This window comes from Podarcis raffonei, chromosome 7 (genome assembly GCF_027172205.1).
Source record: "Podarcis raffonei isolate rPodRaf1 chromosome 7, rPodRaf1.pri, whole genome shotgun sequence".
In the NCBI taxonomy this organism is placed as follows: domain Eukaryota; kingdom Metazoa; phylum Chordata; class Lepidosauria; order Squamata; family Lacertidae; genus Podarcis; species Podarcis raffonei.
This window is the reverse complement of record NC_070608.1, coordinates 46,498,831-46,518,992: the sequence shown is the minus strand read 5'-3', so window position 1 is coordinate 46,518,992 and position 20,162 is coordinate 46,498,831. Positions and strand designations below refer to the sequence as shown.

The following is a 20,162-nucleotide window of genomic DNA, read 5'->3' as shown; positions in this document are numbered from 1 at the left end:
CTTTCTCTCTACAGAAAAGACCATGGGGTGTATTAAAAGTAAGGAAGATAAAAGTCCTACAATGAAATATAGGACTGAGAATGCTCCAGAACCCATTACTTCCCATGCCAGCCATTATGGAACAGATCCAACCCAAGCAAACCAGTCACCTGCAATAAAGGGATCATCAGTTAATTTTAACAGCCATTCCGTGACTCCTTTTGGTGGGCCATCTGGGATGACACCGTTTGGAGGAGCATCTTCCTCATTTTCATCTGTGCCATGTCCATATCCTAGCGGTTTAACAGGTGAGCATCATTTCAAAACTAACTCCAGATTCCAGCAGAGTCCCTTAGGAGTGAATTAACTAAACCAAAAGCTGCATGTGATTTGGTCTATACTGTGTCTACCCATTCATTTTCTAATCTCTGCCATGGTCTCTGGTCAAAAAGGTATTGTATTTTTTGGAAATTATAAAGCAATGTAGGAGAAAGCTTAAACTAATTCTGACCAGTGAAATCACCTGTACTTCACGCAGGTGTAGCCTAGTGATCTAACAGATGGGCATTACTTCAAAAATAAATTTGACTTAACTATGAGTTTGTACTTAAAAATATAATGATGGCAAGAGGAAAATGTTAATGGAAAGCATGCTTTGGAAGTAAAAACATGACTTGGAGACAGTAGAGCTGGAATAGGGAATCAGTGGATCTGCAGGTGTTGTATGACTACACTCAAATCATTGGAAATAACACATCTAATGTTACCTTTTAAATGAAAATGTCATATATTGATTTACTCTCTCTGCAGAATTCAGAATTGTTTGGTGGTGCTTTGGCATGGGCTAGAGTTGAGTGGTTGAGACCTGCACAGCTTTTAGAGTCTTAGGGAAAGACAGGGACTTGAATTGAATGAAGAAATCATATGGAAACCCTTCTGTTTTAAAGATTGTGCACAGATAATAACTTTCCAGTAACTTGGAGACAGTAGAGCTGAGATAGGGACCACCTTGGGCATGAGCTGCTTTGGCTCAGAAATGAAACCTTGTATCACCTTGGAAAATCCAATACTTCATATGGCCCCATTCATTGTAACAAAAATATCAACAAATGGCTGCATTTTTAACTATTTGACAGCAGTGGATGGAACTTGCAGGCATAATAGCACTTTCTAAGTGGATGAAGCCCACCAAATTTTAGAGAGAGGCTTTGGGGCTTTTGCACTAGGTGCAATTAAACTTTGCTAATTTATTTAAGAGGATGCATATACTTTTTATTTCTTTACAGAAGTGGATGGAATTTTATGTTGGTTTGACCTCCCCCCCCCCCCCCAATTTCAGACAGATAGGTGCAGGGCAGGTTGTGCAAGGAATGTCTTTAAAGGCGGAAAAGAACAGACTTGCATATCACTCCTGTGGCTTTTCTGAAGAATTTCTCTGAAAATGGCATTGTCAAAAGATGCCAAAATAATATGTAGAATTTCATAAGGATAGGCACGGGGTGGGGGGTGTACAAGGGGATGGGCAGTTATTAAAGTGTTTGGCGGAAAGGAACTAACTTATCCTTCTGTGTTTTTTTGGGGGGTCAGTATGTAGAAAACAGGATGTGGGTGGCGCTGTGGGTTAAACCACAGAGCCTAGGACTTGCCGATCAGAAGGTCGGTGGTTCGAATCCCCGCAACGGGGTGAGCTGCCGTTGCTTGGTCCCTGCTCCTGCCAACCTAGCAGTTCGAAAACACGTCAAAGTGCAAGTAGATAAATAGGCACCGCTCTGGCAGGAAGGTAAACGGCATTTCCGTGCGCTGCTCTGGTTCGCCAGAATCTGCTTAGTCATGCTGGCCACATGACCTGGAAGCTGTAGGCCAGCTCCCTTGGCCAATAAAGCGAGATGAGCACTGCAACCCCAGAGTCGGTCATGACTGGACCTAATGGTCAGGGGTCCCTTTACCTTTACCTTTATGTAGAAAACAGCATGGAGCATAGAAGGAGAGGTGTGGGGAAGTATGATAGATGAAAAACAGTTTGTGGCTTTTCTTTTTGATTTCTGCTTAGTTGACACTTCTCTCCCTCGCAGAAGCACCATGATTGGAAGCAAAAAAGAAGAGCCCTGGAGAAGCTATTTTCCAGTTAGTCAGTCACAAAACTGCACCCTCTACTCTCCCTTCCCCCTGTGCTTTTTGGAGATCTTGAGGAAATGTTATGATTTTAAGGAGGCAGTTCTAAGTTCTCTGGGACCTCTGAAGCTTCAAAGCAGCCATGAGGCTTCACTGACTTTGTTTAGGATGCTTCAGAGGACACCTGCTTCACCTTAAACAGCACTGAACCTGTCCCTGGCAGCCCAATTTGGCTTGGGATATGTCTGAACCAAACCCTGCTGAAGATTTAGGGCATGTGTTTGTTTGTGTGCTAAATGAGCATCCATGGGATAGTCACTTGGGAAAAAAGGTGACAACTTTGAAATGGCTCTTTTGACTGGTGGTGCATCCATTCCTTATGTTATTAATTAGTTATATGGACCACTTCATTTTTAGAAATGGGGAAACTTCTACAAAAAATATAGAAGAAAATTTCCAACCTCACATCACTTCTTCTACGCTATCCAGAAAACAGAAGTGTATAGATATTTTATATATATTTCTAGACATGCTGATTACTAGAAAAATCTGAAAATTAGACCTTTTTGCACATAACAATCACATTTACCTCATAATGAGGCCAACATTCCAGTACAGAGCAACCGAAGCCACACATGGAATGGAACGTCTGGAGACTAGAGTTCCGCTTTCTCTTCAAATTTGGATTTATGGGTACTTCCAGTATGCATATTTGCTTGCAGAATTCATGCTTCATTAATTCATTATTTTGCAAATATCTGTCATGTTCCAACCCTTTTTTAAAAAAAATATCCAAACTGAATAGCCCCCAAAGGGTTTTCTATAAAAAAAATCTGCTGAAATTTCCCCACCCTCACACATTATGTTTCGACAGTTATGTTAGTTTTGCTGGATCAAGGAGATAATATGGTTGCAGTAACAGGAAATCATTCTACAACAATGATCATCTGTACTCAGTGTAAGTCTTTAGGAGGAAACGCATATGTGTGTACAATGAATTTCCTTAGACCACTGAGGGGTAAAAAAAAAGTTCTCTCTTAAACTAAATTGAGATTGAGTATTTACAGTGATACCTTGGTTCCTGAATGGCTTAGTTGTCGAACAGATCGGCTCCCGAACGCAGCAAACCCAGAAGTAAATATTCCAGTTTGTGAACGTTTTTTGAAAGCCGAATATCCGATGCAGCTTCTGCGGCTTCCGATTGAGTACAGGAAGCTCCTGCAGCCAATTGGAAGCCGTGCCTTGGTTTTTGAACAGTTTCGGGAGTCAAACAGGCTCCCGGAATGGATTAAGTTCGAGAACCAAGGTACCACTGTACTTTGAGGGCTCTGTGAAAACTGCAACCATAAAGATTCAAAAATCTAAGAAGTTTATCCATAGCGTGTGCTGTACTTCAGGAATTTTCTTAAAGAAACCCAGCAAAATTGAAGAGGTGGCTTGTTTTTAGTGAAGGGATGTATGTGGGCAGAGTTTGCAGCCTGTATTTTCTGTTGAACTGATACTTGCTTCTTCTTGAAATGTGATCTATACAAAATGCCAGTTTGAGGCTTTTCCTGAAATGAACTGTGGTAGAGTCTTAAAATAAAGCATACTGCAGTAAATGTATCTGCAATATTAAAATATGTACATTTGAAAGCATTGTGCCAAAGCAGTGAATTCAATGAGAGAATATATAGCTACCATCTGTAGAAAAATCAATTAAATTGTTCTTTACAATCCATTATAGTGATCACAGCACTATCTTGTTCTTGTCATCTTTTGTTGAAAGTTGCAATTCACACTGAAAGTTTAGTTCTGGCATCTTGTGTGCTCTGGAAAAATATGGCCTCTGTGTGTGCTGAGCTTATTTGCCTATGGGGAGAAAGGAAAACATGGGGCTCAATAATGGGAAACAGATATGTCTGCTGATTGGAGTTGCTGAGTTAGAAAGGGTGCCATCATCTGTGTCACTTGCATTCCTTATTCTTCAAACTTAATTGCTACTCTCCAGTTGGCAGTTGGAGTAAGAAATAGTCACTGAAGCACATCACACACACACACACATGTGTGTGTGTGTATATGGAGTTCCTACAAAGCTCAACTGTGCTATTTTGTTTTTTCTCCTTCCTGAAGTGTTTGAAGGACATTTGAGGGTCTGAACACACATGGTAAACGTACAGCTAGAACCCTTGCCCAGTCATTTATTGTAGAGCCGTATTTCTTGAGTTTTTAAGCATGCAATGTAGTCAGCCTGTAGTAGAACCATAATGTGAAATTCAGCTCTTGAGTATTAAAGCAGTAGGAGCTAACCAGAATTCTTAAAACAAATAAATTGAAATTGGGCAATGTTCCCATTCGAAAACACCTACAGACGTTGCATTAGATCCAGATCAAGAAAATTGCTTTTAGTTTCCATTGCAGTAAGTGGAACTTACCGTATTGGCCTGAATATAAGCCTCATTTTTTTCCCAAATTCGGACCGGGAAAAGTTAAAGTGCGGCTTAAATTCACAACCTTACCAAAAATTGGCTTTTATGATATCGCTACCGAAACAGACATACGGTAAAACGGAATGGGTTTGAGTGCCTGTGGAGTTTTAAGGGAGCAGCTTATATTTGGGTATTGTCTTTTTTTCTCCCCCCCCCCCTTGAATTTTAAAGGTGCTGCTGATATTCAGGTGTGGCTTATATTTGGGTCAATATGGTACATCATGACTAATATTTCACATGGATTTTAGTAGGACCTAGGTGAAATGAAGCTTGTCTGGATGCAGCCCATTCAAATTACCTTCAAGATGAAATTGAAAGAACACTTTATATGCCTCCTGTTTAGCAAAAGACCTGATTTTCATATTTTTGCTTTTCCTAAGGTGGTGTTACTATTTTTGTGGCCTTATATGACTATGAAGCCAGAACTACAGATGACCTTTCATTCAAGAAGGGTGAACGGTTCCAGATAATCAATAACACGTAAGTATTTTCAGCTTCCTGTGGACCTGACTGCACATGTTAGGCGTGTGTAGCTGTCCGCTGACAGGATGGCTACTGACTGGGATAGCTCAGTTGATAGAGCATGAGACTCTTAATCTCGGGGTTGCTGTTTTGAGCCCCACATTGGGCAAAAGATTCCTGCATTGCAGGCGTTAGACTAGATGACCCTTGTGGTCCTATGGATCTGTGGTCAATGGTAGGAGCCACTTTTATGCAGACCATGCATGCAGGAGGGGTTGGATGCAAAAGGAAACGGGATTGCACCCATTGTTCATTTTAGGGGTCAGGATTATCCCCAAAACAATACCATTATCTTCTTAGCTGCACCACCGTCAGCAGTGTGGAGAGTGGCAGCCTGGAAGAGGGCATTTTTCTGTGGCAGCCCCTAAATTGTGCAACTCCCTTCATTGCATAGTTTATGCCATTTGCAGAAGTGCTGCACTTCTTTACTCTGTGCCCTATAACAGTTAAGGTTTCTTATTTTGTGGGACCCAAGTCTTGCTGAATTCATATTGTTCTAATCCATTTGGAATAGTTTTATGTGCTTTATAATTGTAACAGTTGTATTTGTTTTTTATAATTGTATAATCTTATCTTTGTAACTCATCCTGTGACCTTACAGTGAAGAGTGGGTAAGAAATAAAAAAATTAAGGGCAGGTAGTAGATCTAATTATATACGCACGCACGCACGCACACACTATCTATCATCTATCTATCTATCTATCTATCTATCTATCTATCTATCATCTATCTATCTATCTATATCTAATATGCATATATCATGAAAGTTTTTGCCAAATTGGAACTTGCTTCCAAGTCTTCTGAGATTCCAAGTCTCCTCTAATAATGAAACTGCTTTCTGACATTCAGAAGATGATCATATTTTATTCCCTAATTGAAGAGTTATTTTTAAAAGTCACTTTCCATTATTTTCCAGAGTTGAGAGGACATTCTGTCTCCTCCAGGGCTTCCTAACCTTGGGAAACCAGAGCCTTTCAGGATCCATTTTCTAGATTCATCCTTTCCAATTATTGCTCAAAGGTTTACTAGAGGCAAGGTGGAAATTGACCTTTCTACTGCATACAATTGCCCCTAAACAGGGGAAAATTTACTTGTTTCTAGTGCAACCTAGTTGAGATTCTGTTTTCCTAAATTTCAATAAGGCCATATTAGCTAAGCTAGGACTGAAGATCAGTTTATGTATTCATGTCATTTCACTTTGCAAAGTGACTTATTGTTCATGTATATTCAGTGTAATACCTTTTTTTCCCCAGGGAAGGAGACTGGTGGGAAGCACGATCAATTGCAACAGGAAAGAGTGGCTACATTCCTAGCAATTACGTAGCTCCTGCAGACTCCATTCAAGCAGAAGAGTAAGGCATTGTTGTGTCCTTGGTCAGTCACTTCACCCATAACCTTTCAACAGAATTATAGGCAGAAGACTTATAGGCAGACGAAAGATTTCCCCATTCCAAGTGCCTTGAGGGACTAAATGAAACCAATCTCTTAATAAACATTGTTTATATTTTAGCTTATATTTACATAACATACACCAGAGTTTTGGGAACAGTATTTGCATGTGTAGATGCTGATGCAATTATTGGCCCATCACAGCCTGCAGATATTGGGTAAGGGAGAAGCTAAATTATTAATAGATACCATTTACAACAGCTTTGGGGCCAGATTCAACTACTCTCTCTCATGCTCACCCGCTAGCCATGAGATGGCTCCAAGGTTTTGATTATTTGTGATTTTCATATGAACATGCAACCCTTGGAACTGAAGTCCCACATAATATGAAGGATTATTGCACATGCTTAATCTAATGCTGATAGAAGAATGCTCTACAATGCTTGTGTTGTTTAACAGATTTTTATATTTACCAATATTTTTTACATTCTATCCTAGTTACTAAGGGCAACAGGGTCATGGAACACAGCTAGATGGCTACACTTCCATTGGGAAAGTGCTGGAGTACTACTTGTAGATTATGAAAGTAACCTTCCATTAACTTGCTGTGGGTGGAATTGAATAATAGTGGTTGATGACTCATGCATTAGCAAGTCCTTTGACATAGATACTCCAAGAATTTATTTATCATGCAGTGTTTGTTGCTATGAACCATACTTTGTTATCTAAATCTTGGGTGAAAGCATTTCTTTCTCTCTCTGTATTGCTGCATTTTTAAGTGCTTTTTAAAAAAGGCTTTGCGTACTAGACAACCAGTTTTTGTCTTGCCACCAATCCACTCTCTTAAGTCCTCTGGCATGCATAGTGATCTTAGGAATAGGTGAAATTGCATCTTATGATGGCGCTGAAGTTATCCTCACCCAGGTTTTGATGCAAACTTAAGGAACTTGTTAAACACCACATCAGCTGAGGACTCCCAAATTCTTATCTGGCTCAGGTCACTATCAAATTTGGAGAAGAATTAATGGCTTCCCCCTTAACGCAATTCCATTTACCATTTGCAAGGAGGCAGCAGGAGCACTGAGCATTCATAGGGCAAGGGAGAAAATTAAGCAGAAAGGCTTTGTTCCTTCTCTCCTTCTGTTTTCCTGACATGACAGTAAGCCTGGGGAAATATGAGACAGGTAAAGTCTCCTGTGGGGCACTGCAGTTACAGCAACCTTTGGGAGAACTAAATTGCACATGACCACTCTGCCTTTGTACCCAGCGCATTGTTAATGAAAGAAGGAGAAAAGAGATACCCCTCTCTTCTTCTCCCTCTCTACAACTTCCACTGCTGCTACCAGATTTCTGGGTAAATGTAGGGAAGAGGGGAAAGAGAAGTTGTGCTGAGTGTGGTGGACTGATAGGACCATCAAAGGCTGGCACTAATTTTTTTATTGGACGTTTGGTTTGACTTGGAAAAAAATTTTCAGTTTTTTTTGGGTTTTTTCCTCCAGGAGAACTTGGATAATATCTAAATTAATCTGGGGACAATTTTAGAAAGCTTTCCCATCTACAGTCTTATCTCATTCCCACCTGGGTTATGGGGAAAGCTAGAACTAGCAGAATACTCCTTTTGCATACCTCGGTATGAATGAGCGCCCGCCCTGTGGAACACCCTCCCTTCAGATGTGAAGGAAATAAGCAACTATCTTCTCTTTAAAAGACATCTGAAGGCAACCCTGTTTAGGGAAGTTTTTAATATGTAATGCTGTATTGTTTTTAACACTTGATTTGAAGCCACCCAGAGTGGCTGGTGAAACTCAGCCAGATGGGCGGGGTATAAATAAATTATTATTATTATTATTATTATTATTATTATTATTATTATTATTATGAGAAGGAACCATGTCTATAGTTTATTTTTTAATCTATAAATATTCAGTTGCATAAGTTTAATTTTGTTGCTTGCTTAATGTTTGTTTCTATGCTAGTCAGGAGTGTTTAAGATATGATAGGATACAAAATGATATGTCACACATAACATAATGTGTTTTCAAAATTAATAAATAGTTATAAATATTGCCTCGCTTTAAAATACTGTTTGATATGCTTGACATTTAAAAAATACCACAAAACTACAATGAAACAATGAATTTTAAATGAAAAAATGTAGGGGAAGAACAAAATTACATTGAAGCTACAATCCAAAGACTGCCTCAGCAAAACCAGGGATTGCATTAGTCCAGTGGAATTTTTAACTATTTTAATTGAGCAGTTAACCCCCCATGTCATTCCACAACTGTGGGCCACAAAAGAGTTTGCCATGGGGTATGAGAGAGTGGCTAGAGTTCAAGAATAAGAATAAAGACTTAAGACTATTATTGGGCCTTTTCCATGGTTGTTAAACCATAGTCCATAAAGAAGGAAACCATACTTCCTGTTCAAATAGAAAATATTGCAGGTTTATAGTAGGATCAGTGTGGAAAGCCATATTCTTATCACTTGAGATTCAATTGACTTTTTTTGTAAAATGGTTTCTGTATACTGCAGTATTATCCAGACTGTTGCAAGAGAATACTTATTTGACCATATATTTTTTCCTTTGAATTATCTAGATGGTATTTTGGTAAGATGGGCAGGAAAGATGCAGAGAGATTACTTTTAAATCCTGGGAACCAACGTGGTATTTTCTTAGTCCGTGAGAGTGAAACCACAAAAGGTATATCATTAATTTTGTTATTTCATAGGGCAAACAATTATTGTTTATAAATATATTGACAAAAGCAAAACTTTACTTTTTTACCTTTTTTTCAAGGTGCTTATTCCCTTTCTATACGTGACTGGGATGAGGTTAGAGGTGACAATGTGAAACACTACAAAATTAGAAAACTTGATAATGGTGGATATTACATAACAACTAGAGCACAATTTGAATCTTTGCAAAAGCTGGTCAAGCACTATACAGGTAAGTCTTAAATCCTCCAGCTTCATATATAGCTGCAGAAATGAAAATATATAGAATCAAATCTTAATATTCTTAAAAGATGTATATAGAGCACTTTTGGTCTAATGAGAAAATTTATGGAAATGACTTTTTGTTGTTGAAAAAATGTGACTATCTGGGATTTTTTTCTTCTTCTAATTACCAGATCATGCTGATGGCCTGTGTCATAAATTAACAACTGTGTGCCCAACTGTGAAACCTCAGACACAAGGTTTAGCAAAAGATGCCTGGGAAATTCCTAGAGAGTCTTTGCGGCTAGAGGTTAAGCTGGGTCAAGGATGCTTTGGCGAAGTATGGATGGGTAAGCATTGCACAGGGAAGGGTCATAGTTAAGTGGTGCAGCATAGACTCTACATGCAGAAGAAACCAGGTTCAGTCTGGCTCCTCCCATTTGCAAAGGATCCCTGGGAGGAGGGCTAAGAAGACTTCTGCCTTAAGGCCCTAGAGAGCAACTTCCAATCAATGTAGACAACCCTGGACAAGGTGGACCATTGATCTCATTCAGATTAACGCTGCTCATCGGTTCATGAAGCATGAATAAAGGGATTTTAATATGATTCTGAATATAGTTTTCAAAGTAAAAAAAGAGAAAGCAGTTATAGGTAACTGATTAGTATAATGCCATTTATTTATGAGATTCTAAAAATCTCTCTCTGCTGTAACTGACAATATAATGCACTGCTTTCATAGGAACATGGAATGGAACTACAAAAGTAGCAATCAAAACGCTAAAACCTGGTACAATGATGCCAGAAGCTTTTCTACAAGAAGCTCAAATAATGAAGAAATTAAGGCATGATAAACTTGTTCCACTTTATGCTGTTGTTTCTGAGGAGCCAATCTACATAGTCACTGAATTCATGACAAAAGGTACTTGTTTCTTCTTACATGGATACAAAAGAGATTGAAATGGAAATATTTTGTAAATTCTGTTGTTTGGTTTGCTGGGTCTCCCTTGTAAATTATCTGCTGGTCTTTAAAAGACTACATATCCTCTTTTTTCTTTCTTACATTGTCACAGTTTTAACTGCTTAACTGTTTGGTTTTCTATTAGGGAAAATTTCCGGGAACCTATATATGAATGGCATCAGTATTTTGCTTCAGTCCTATTGCTACATAAAATAAAGATTCATTTAAAACTATTTCAGATAAGACTTTCTAAAACAGGGTTTGCTTTGTATGTAATGCTAAACAATAGTTCAGTGTTACATGCACAGGTCTCAGGTTCACGCATCCCCCTGTCCTTTCTTATCTGGTTGTGACCACCATGAGGCAATTGGAAGCATTTGCTTCCTTTTTAAACTAACCACTGTTTGTCATTATGTCTTAAGTCTTAATACTTCCAATATCCCCCTTGTAGCTATGCAGAAGGAAAAGTGAGGGAGAAGACACAAGTACAAAGCTCATGAACATAACATTAAACTGTGGTTTAGTGCTTTGTGCAAACTCAGCCTATATGTCAGATACAGTCTGACCTCATAGAGTCTTTTGCATCTGAAACTAAAGGATAGTTCTTGTACTGCAGACATGGGGAGGGACATGCTGATCTGTTTCCAATTTAGCACTTGGTGCATCAGCTGAAATGAGGCCAAGACACAGGCTGCTGTGCTCCCTCCCCTTCGGTCTCCTCCACGTGGCCCAGAAGAAGATTTTGGCAACATTTAGTTGACATCTTTCCGCAGGGCTTGCAAGACAGAGCTGTTCCACCAGGCCTTTGGCCAAGACACAGTCTGGCCTACTCCTTTGGTGATCCTCGTAGAACTCTGGCCCAGTGGTTGCTATTAATTTGATTTTGAATTGATTTTAGAATATTGATTTTAGAATGCTGTGTTACTTTTATTATTGTTAGCCGCTCTGAGCCTGGCTTTGGCTGGGGAAGGCGGGATATAAATAAATTATTATTATTTATTATTATTATTATTTATTTTCACAGAATCCCAGCTTGTTGTTGCATATGAACTAGTTTAAAAAGCTAGTTTCATAATGCAGAGTTTAAAGTTTTAAAAAGTTATAAACCACAATCTTTGATTTTTAAACAACAATATGCTAGTGGCATGGGAGAAAAATATTGGGCGCATGAATCTCATTCCAGCGTCTCCATGCAGTGCTCAACCATGACTTAACTTAGTGCTGTGTGTGAACATAACAATTGTCAATTAATGTTGCCTTCTGTATGTGAATGCACATGAGTGGGTGAAAACCTATGCACTCAGGTGCATAGCAGTAGTAGATGAAATTTGAACTGGCTTCAGTTCCATTATTTTCCTAGCTGCTTGCTGTAAATGTAGAAACTGCTGTTGTACAGATTCTGGTAATCCAGTCTCTTTGCAAGAGGGAGAGCTCTACTTGAATGCTGCTTGTGACTAATAGATAAATCAATACTACATTTGCATCCATTTCCACGGGTCACTTGTTTGTTTGTGCATATGTGATGTAAAATTGGTGCCTCACAAAGTTATGGAGGTGGTTTCTTTTTGGGGAGTCTCATGTTCAACCAACTCATCCAGATAAACCCAAGGCATTAGCAGCAGTAGCAGCACTGCAGTCCCTTCTATTTCCTTCGTTTTGATTCTGTCAGTGTTAGGTTTGTGCAATATGTTTGAGACAACCCTATTTTCAACTGAGTCCCTTGCAAAATTATGTGAAATCATTGTGTTTTGGACACTACTGTGTTTATGCTAACAGATTCCATAGCTGAGAAAACAGCCTAGAACTATTCCCTGTAAATTACTTTAATAATGTCTCGTATAAGTTTCCAGCTGCACCTAAATAAATGCACTAATGTCTTTCTGCAGGTAGCTTGCTAGACTTTCTTAAGGAAGGAGAAGGGAAATACTTAAAGCTTCCGCAGTTGGTGGATATGGCTGCTCAGGTACTTGTTTAAATCAAGAGAGGTCATTTTGCTAGATTAAGGCAGCCCTGTTCAGGGAAGTTTTTAACGTGTGATATTTTACTGTATTTTTGGTTTCTATGGAAGCCGCCCAGAGTGGCTGGGGAGGCCCAGCCAGATGGGCGGGGTATAAATAATTTATTATTATTATTATTATTACTACTACTACTACTATCTTGTTACAACATGGTAGTATTGGGTAACATATAGAAAAGGTTGAACACAACAGTCTACTTTAACTAGTGTATAGCTTTTTTCATTTTATGAAGAACTTTTAATTCTGTTTGCAAAATAATAATTACTACAAGCTTGAAAAGAATATATGCATCGTTAAGTCTAAAAATCTTAAATCTAAAAATGGTAAATATCTAGTATCAGTATTGTGTTTGTAAAATGTAACTTAGGCAGCTAAACAAGAGCAAACATGTTTATTATGTTAAGTATTTGGGAGACTATGAACTGTTTTGTTAATATACAGTTTTTTAAAGATTGCAGATGGCATGGCCTACATTGAAAGAATGAACTACATTCATAGAGACCTTCGGGCAGCTAACATCCTTGTAGGAGACAACCTGGTGTGCAAGATTGCAGACTTTGGCTTAGCAAGGTTAATAGAGGACAATGAGTACACTGCCAGACAAGGTATATCTGTTATTTTGTTATATTTCTTGTTAACCAACAGAATTAATTAAAATCTAGAACCACATCTGGGTTCATGATCAGCAGGGCCTAAGCATAACTGTTTTGGGCCCAATACACACTTATAACATGGGCTTCTCTCATGCACATATTACAGTTGCATTCCATCCTTGCAGTCTCATGAACCATGAAAGAAAAATTTCTGTTTCGATTCTGAAATTGCATTTTCTATATTTCTGAAACTACACCATGTCCTACACTGGGGCTTTTCTATAAAACCTGAACCCTATCATTGCTATATTTATCTAACATTAGATCTAGGTTGAAGTTCAGAAATGTTATTATTTTGCAATTTGGGGGGGTTGGTCCTAACAAAGGTGTTACCCCATCAGTGTTTGATCCCCATGAACCTATGGGGCTGCAAACATTTTATAAGGTTATTTAAATGTTTATACTGCTGGCCTTTTTCATTGTAAAATTATGAATTCTCACCCCAGAGTCAATCTTGCAAGTTCACACCAAAACTACTTTTTATACTTCTATCCACTTTTAGGGGCCAAATTCCCAATTAAGTGGACAGCACCTGAGGCTGCATTATATGGTCGGTTTACAATTAAATCTGATGTCTGGTCATTTGGAATTTTGTTGACAGAGCTTGTAACAAAGGGTCGTGTGCCATATCCAGGTAAAAAAAAAAGAAGAATAAGAATATTGTTGTTTGCTTATATGGTATCTTGAATGTGTGAGCCAACTCACTGTTCTATTTCTTGCTGTGTGTTTTTTGCTTAAAAATTCATGCAGTGCAAGATAGCCTGTTTTATTCACTAGTATTCAAAACTGGTTTGTCTCCAGCATTTTTTCCACATGTGAACAAGAGTTCACCACTAAACTAAAAGTACTGAAGATTAATTTGTTAGTTTAGTTAGGTGGTTCTGCTTTATGAAAGGACTGGAGCCTGTATATTATACTATTATTGATTTTGGTCACCTCAGAAAATCAATTCTCTAGGCAGTGTACATACCAATATGTGAAACAAGATTACACCACCACAATAATACAATAAATTCAATGCTAAAAGCTGTCCCAGCATGAAATAAAACAAACGTCCATCACAGTAAACAGAACATTTCACAAATAAAAGAGCTAAAACCAACCTATCAGCAAAGACTAATATGAAAATGATATCAATAGGCCTGGGGGTATATAAAAGTTGTTGCAAAGAGAGAGAAGATGAAGGAGCCTCAGGTTGCTGGGGAAGAACCTGTGTGAGGAGAGCCGTGGGAAGGTGAAGACCCTCAGTCCTCGCAACTGCCTCATTGGGGCAAGACCTACCGGGGAAAGTTGCTCTGATCACTTGGCCTGAGCTGTTCTGGTTTCTTTGGAGTTAACTTCACTGAAACTGGTTGTTTTGTTGCTGACCTGCCCCTGACTCCAGCTCCTGACATTAACTATAGACAAAACTGCAAACTGTAGTTAACAGGACAGTGTCTATTCGTTTCAGATCTCGGTTTGTCACCCCCCAAACAAACCAAGACTTATGACTGACTTCAGGTTTGAAAACTCAGACAGTCATAGCTTAGCGACACAAACTGTGGGTTTGCATTACATCTGAACCCAGCCAATATCTTGTTTCAGATACATCCGTTATTCATAGATTCTCAAAAGGCCAGAAAATCACTGGCCATTCCTTAAAAGCTCTTCCATGTTCTTGACTATAAACTTCAATCTATATTGTATAATTTTAGGCATGGTAAACCGGGAAGTTTTGGAACAAGTGGAACGTGGCTATAGAATGCCTTGTCCTCAAGGATGCCCAGAATCTCTCCATGAGTTAATGAAACTGTGTTGGAAGAAAGATCCTGATGAAAGACCAACATTTGAGTATATTCAATCTTTCTTAGAAGACTATTTTACTGCAACAGAACCACAGTACCAGCCTGGAGATAATCTATAAGTCTTTGGCCTACATTCATTGCACAAATCTGCCAAATATAAAATACTTCCAAAAAAAAAAATCCTTGCTGATTGGAAGGACTCAGAGGAAAGCAAATTGCCATTTGCATGCTCTTGATGGCTAGCAAACTGGAATTCCATAATACAATTGCACAAAACCACTTTTTAAAGTGTTATACCCAAATGTACCAATGATGTGATATTTTCCTTCCTTATTCTGTCAGGGTCCAGAAGAAGCATACCTTAAAATTGGTGGTAAAATGAGCGTTACCATTACAGTTTATAAGAGTGGCACAGCTAATCTGTTTCTTTTTCTCTTGTCTTATCTGTACTGCAAAGGGAACACCAGCAATTAGATAAACTTCTGAATGGAAATGTTCTGAGAATAAGAAAGGAGGTGTACGGGACCAAACAATTCAGTTCCAATTTTATAAAATGTCCTGTGTCCAAAAACTGAGATAGCACTACAGTTGTGATCTTGAGACCCGACCCATTTTACATTGATTTAATTAGGATAGGAAAGTATTCTTTTAAAAACCAGACAATTTGTGATAAACTTGATTAAATTGTAGACCTCAGTAGTGGAAGTGAAGAGCATTAATGCACTGTAGAGATACTTTTATGTTAATGTAACTGGAAATTAGTATATGCAAGTTGATCTCCCCCACCCCACCCCCGTTCCTGCTATACTTTAATTATAAATGATAAAGGTAACCACAAGTTGAATTAATGCAATCAGGGGGAAAGAGAAAGTCTCATCATTCTTTCAAGAGGCAGCCTTTCAGAGAGAAATGCCCTGTGAAACATGCCTCAATCTTGTGAGCTTCTTTCAGGAGAGAAAGAGAGAGAGAGAGGGAGGGAGAGGTGGTCAGTAGCTACAAATGCTTCCTATAAAACATTGCTAGTTCAGGGATTCACAAAATTGCACTTCTGCTTTTCTTAAGAAGATACTCTTATGTATCATTTACAAAGTATTTATGGGAAAAAGTGTGAAAAGTTGAGGAGTCCAATATATTTAGTATTAGATTATTGACAGCAAATTATTGATAGTTGGCCCAGCTGTTGCATACTATATTCAGGCTCCAAGCCAACAGAGCATGCATACAGAGCAGGGTTTGCACATGGACTGGCTGTTTAAAAAAGCCAAACTCCCACCAATAAGTGGCTGTGTGTGGAAGGGGGAGTGGTTGGTAGGATTTACCATTCCCGCCCCCCCCCCGGGGCTTTGCATATTCACCCCACTAGATTCAGCTAGTGGCAAGCGTGGAGGAGCCTTCTTCCACCTGCATATTGTCCTTAGTTATATTTGGAAGTAATAGTAGTTAACATAACCTCTGACATATCAAGCAATAATGTGCCGTTGGCATTGTTAGAATTTGCCAGTTTTACTTTTAAAAAAATTCTGCACAACAAACTTTTTCTGTGAAAATTATGATCAACATCATTGTCATATCAGACAAATCGTATGGATTTAGTTCTTAATGGTTACATTTGTTGCATTGGGAGTTTTGAATTATGCTCCTACAATATTTTTTGTAAAACGGTGCAATTATGTTGCATTTTCCCTTATCATTTATGCATCCCTAACTATGAAATTTTCTAAGGGTTTTAAGTAGAAAATAAATTATGGGATTGTGATTTTTCCTGTATGTTAGAATGGGTAATGCAGTTACATTTATGTAATAACGCAACACATCAGTAAATTATTCTGATATTGATTGGATGTTAATTAACAAATGGAACAATTCATTGTAACAACATTTGTATAGTGAGGAAATAAAAAACCACAACTTTATGAGCCAGTTCATGAAAAATGATTATGTATTTTAAAAAGAATGCCCTCAGTATCTACAACTTTCTTTGTGATAAGTCATTTACCTCAAATCTTTGATGTAATTAAGCTGTTTTGGCAAATAAGAACTTGACACTGACATACTTTTTTATTAAAAGTAATACAATACACTACAAAAATTAATTATTTTTATAAAGTATGTTTTTAATTTTGTTTAACAGGATTGATTTTAAATTAAATTCACCCAAATTATAGCAGCTTATCTTTTTTTAAAAAAGAAAAGAAAAATCCTGATAGGTTCCTGGGCTGCTTTCTTAAGCCAGTATGACATAGGGGTTAGAGTGCCAAGGAGAGCAGGGTGCAAATCCCCACTTGGGATTCATGCTCACTGGGGGTCCTTAGGCCAGGCACTGCCTCTCAGCCTAACCTACCTCACAGGGTTGTTGTGGGGATGGGGGAGAGCTATGTGTGCCACCTTGGGCTGAAAAGGGCAACCTAGAAATGCAATAAATAAATAAATAATTTGAACATCACTTTAGAACTCTAGAGGGTTATAAGAATCACTATTCTGTTGGTGTTTCATTTTGCATTCTTCTAAACATTTTTTTCAGCAGTCCATATAGACTATATCTTGCAGATGTCAGGGCTTACTTAATTACTTTTCATGAATTATTTTGTCGGTCCTGTTTCCGTATCGGTGAGCAAGTGAACCCTTCTAAGATACGCTCTGAACTGTTTCTCCTTACCAATTAACAGTAAGAAAACACTAACGACTACTTTGCTCCATGTGGATGAGGCGTCTTGTGATATTATGAATGTTTTGTTACTAATTTGTATACTTCGCATCGGTTCTTGGGCTACAGTCCCAGGACTGCAGCAGTATTTGTGGATCTTCCCTGCTCCAGTACTTTGCCAAATAGATCAGAGACTGAACTGTACCATGAATTGAATAGTATCACTGCTATGTGTGTGTGTGGATCTCAGGATTCTCTCCCCTCCACTTCCTTCCACATGTGTGAGCTGCATTGGTAGATGTTGGGGAGTTTGCACCCCACAGCAGCCTCTTGCATGAGTGGTGTGTGTGTGTGGTTGTGGTTTGCTCCTCAGTGGACTGGGAGTGGTAAACATAATTAACTAAGAAAATTATGCAGAAACACAGCTGAAAAGAATGGATGCCACCATTTCCTTGTGCTGCTCCTGTTCATTTCAAAGGGATCCGTGCTGGGAAAGTTCCCAACAGATTGTGCTGTTGGTTTTAATTTCTCAGACACTACTTCCATGCCATCTCAGTTCGTTTTTAATGCAAACGACACAAAAGCTTAGTTTTGTGCATTGTTTGCCATGTCTTCTTCCACAACCTCATTCTTTATTCAATATTGTACAGCCAATCCCACATCTCCAGTGTACAGAAGTGCCACTGTATATTATGACTGTAGAAATCCTAGTATACTGTTTTCTAAACAAAACAAAACGACGATGCAAACTTTTTACATGTTTTCAACTACTACATTTATTGTATTTTCAGCACTTGCGCTACTGTAATCAATCATTTAAGAATGATTTTGATATTTTAATGGAAACAGTTATGTAACATTTCTGATCAAAACTGTATTGCAAACCTTGCCCATCTGTTTTGTTGAAGCTACATTGTGTGGTAACTTTTCATTTTTAAATTTTGGTTTGGTTTTCCTATCATGCTGTGTACACAAGCTTAAATATTTTTAATATTTTATTACTTTTGCATAATTAAACTTCCTAAAGTATAATCATTGTGTAGTGGATACTGTTTACAAAAACAAACAAACCATGGTTTAACATCTGTGGAAATCTAAGCATAACTCATTATTCCTCTATTCAGCATTGGTGCTTATTTATATTACAGTCTATTTGTTAAATGTCATATTTTGCTAGATGTATGTCAATTCGTAACCACAGCCCTTTCCTCAAAAATGTCTGATATGAAAGTTCAAAAAATAATAGCTGTGACATTGACAATTTGTATTTTCAGACAGTATCCAGGGCACTCTTCCCCATACAAGTTTCCTGGATTAAATCAACTTTTACCCAGACTTCTTGAAAGTGGCCACTTATTTGCCTCTGAATCTTATTGAAGTAGGCTATAGCATTATGGTAATTTGTAGTAGCAGTTCATATTCCTATGAAATTATATCAAAATATCTTGCATATATATCCTATTAGATGAGGTAGTGAACCCTGATCCAAAACGTCCCCACTTAACAACTCCCTACTCTTTTGGAAGATGCTCATTCTTGAAACTTGCTACTTCCACTGATAACTCCCAAACGTCTCTTACCCCTGGTTTTGCTGCCTCCTTGGCCAGCTGTTTGATTTTGTTCTAGGCCAGTCATCTGTCTGTGATGAAGAGCAAGTGAAATACTGTCAAGGATAAAACAGCCTTAGAAAAAATTAGTTTCCTTGCGGAGAACACACAGGCTTGGGGAAATCTCAGGATAACGGTGCTACAGCCAGTTACTAGAAATTGGAGAGAGATGCAGGGATGATCTTTCTCTACTCTCACCCCTTAATTTCAGAAGTACAGTAGACAAACTCCCACATAGCTCAAGGGAAAGAGACACAGCTTTGCTTCCTGCTAATCCAGCAGCACTATGTGCAGTTTCAGCAGAGACCAATATCCACGGGGTTGTTCCTATGTCTTATTTATACCATCTATTTGCAATCTCTCTTTCTCTCTGTCCATGTGTGTGAGAGAGAGGGAGATAGCTAGAGGCCTATTTTGAGTGTGAAAATACACACAGCCTTTCACATCAGTAACGAAAGACATACATTATAAGGTGTGATATTATCAGTTCCTATTTCTCTGATTTTAAATACGTTTTGTGACCTAGTTCTACTGTGCTTTTATGAGCAATTTATGCATTTTCCTCCATTACTCCATTTTCTACCCATCAGCCTCTTCTGACTTGCCTATTATGTCTCCTTACTGATTTGTTTGCCTATCCCCCATAATTGACATAAGGTATTTTTATTTTTATTTTTGTCTACATAAACTGGTGTGAAACCCAGATACCCAAGCTTAATAGTTTTTGCTGTTTTTGAAATGACTAGTGAATTTAAGAAGCATTTCCTCAAAACCACAGACTTGCAAGTACAGTTACAAGTAATTTTGCAAGTAATTTTGAGCAGGGCAACTGGACTGTGGCCACAATTAGCATGTTCCAAAAATTCTAAGGTTGGCATCCAACTAAGTCACTGAGTCACTGATCTCAGTCAACTATTTCAGAGAAGTAGGAACTTTTCCTAAAACACCACCTTTACAAAGTACTCAGTCCAGATTTCAATGAGTCTGCTCTCAGTATGACTTGGATACTACCCCAGATGCTTAGAAAGTTAAGATAGTTTTAATCTGTTTTAGCATTTCAACTTTGTATGTTTGAATTTTTTTCTTG

At 38.3% G+C, this 20,162-nt stretch overlaps 1 protein-coding gene across 2 annotated transcripts in view; it reads left to right on the top strand.

Moving 5' to 3' along the window:
* YES1 (YES proto-oncogene 1, Src family tyrosine kinase) overlaps positions 1–17,275 on the top strand; it is a 30,108-nt gene extending 12,833 nt beyond the window's left edge. Inside the window, exons 2-13 of one of the 2 annotated variants that reach the window (XM_053396426.1) lie at positions 15–287; positions 2,966–3,049; positions 4,940–5,039; positions 6,336–6,434; positions 9,072–9,175; positions 9,272–9,421; positions 9,606–9,761; positions 10,151–10,330; positions 12,256–12,332; positions 12,839–12,992; positions 13,543–13,674; positions 14,735–17,275. In XM_053396426.1, the coding sequence (XP_053252401.1) occupies positions 23–287; positions 2,966–3,049; positions 4,940–5,039; positions 6,336–6,434; positions 9,072–9,175; positions 9,272–9,421; positions 9,606–9,761; positions 10,151–10,330; positions 12,256–12,332; positions 12,839–12,992; positions 13,543–13,674; positions 14,735–14,943 (1,710 nt within the window). In that variant the 5' untranslated portion in view covers positions 15–22 and the 3' untranslated portion in view covers positions 14,944–17,275. The remainder of the gene's footprint in view (positions 1–14; positions 288–2,965; positions 3,050–4,939; positions 5,040–6,335; positions 6,435–9,071; positions 9,176–9,271; positions 9,422–9,605; positions 9,762–10,150; positions 10,331–12,255; positions 12,333–12,838; positions 12,993–13,542; positions 13,675–14,734) is intronic. The other variant, XM_053396427.1, reaches the window with a different exon arrangement.
* Positions 17,276–20,162: the final 2,887 nt, after the last annotated feature.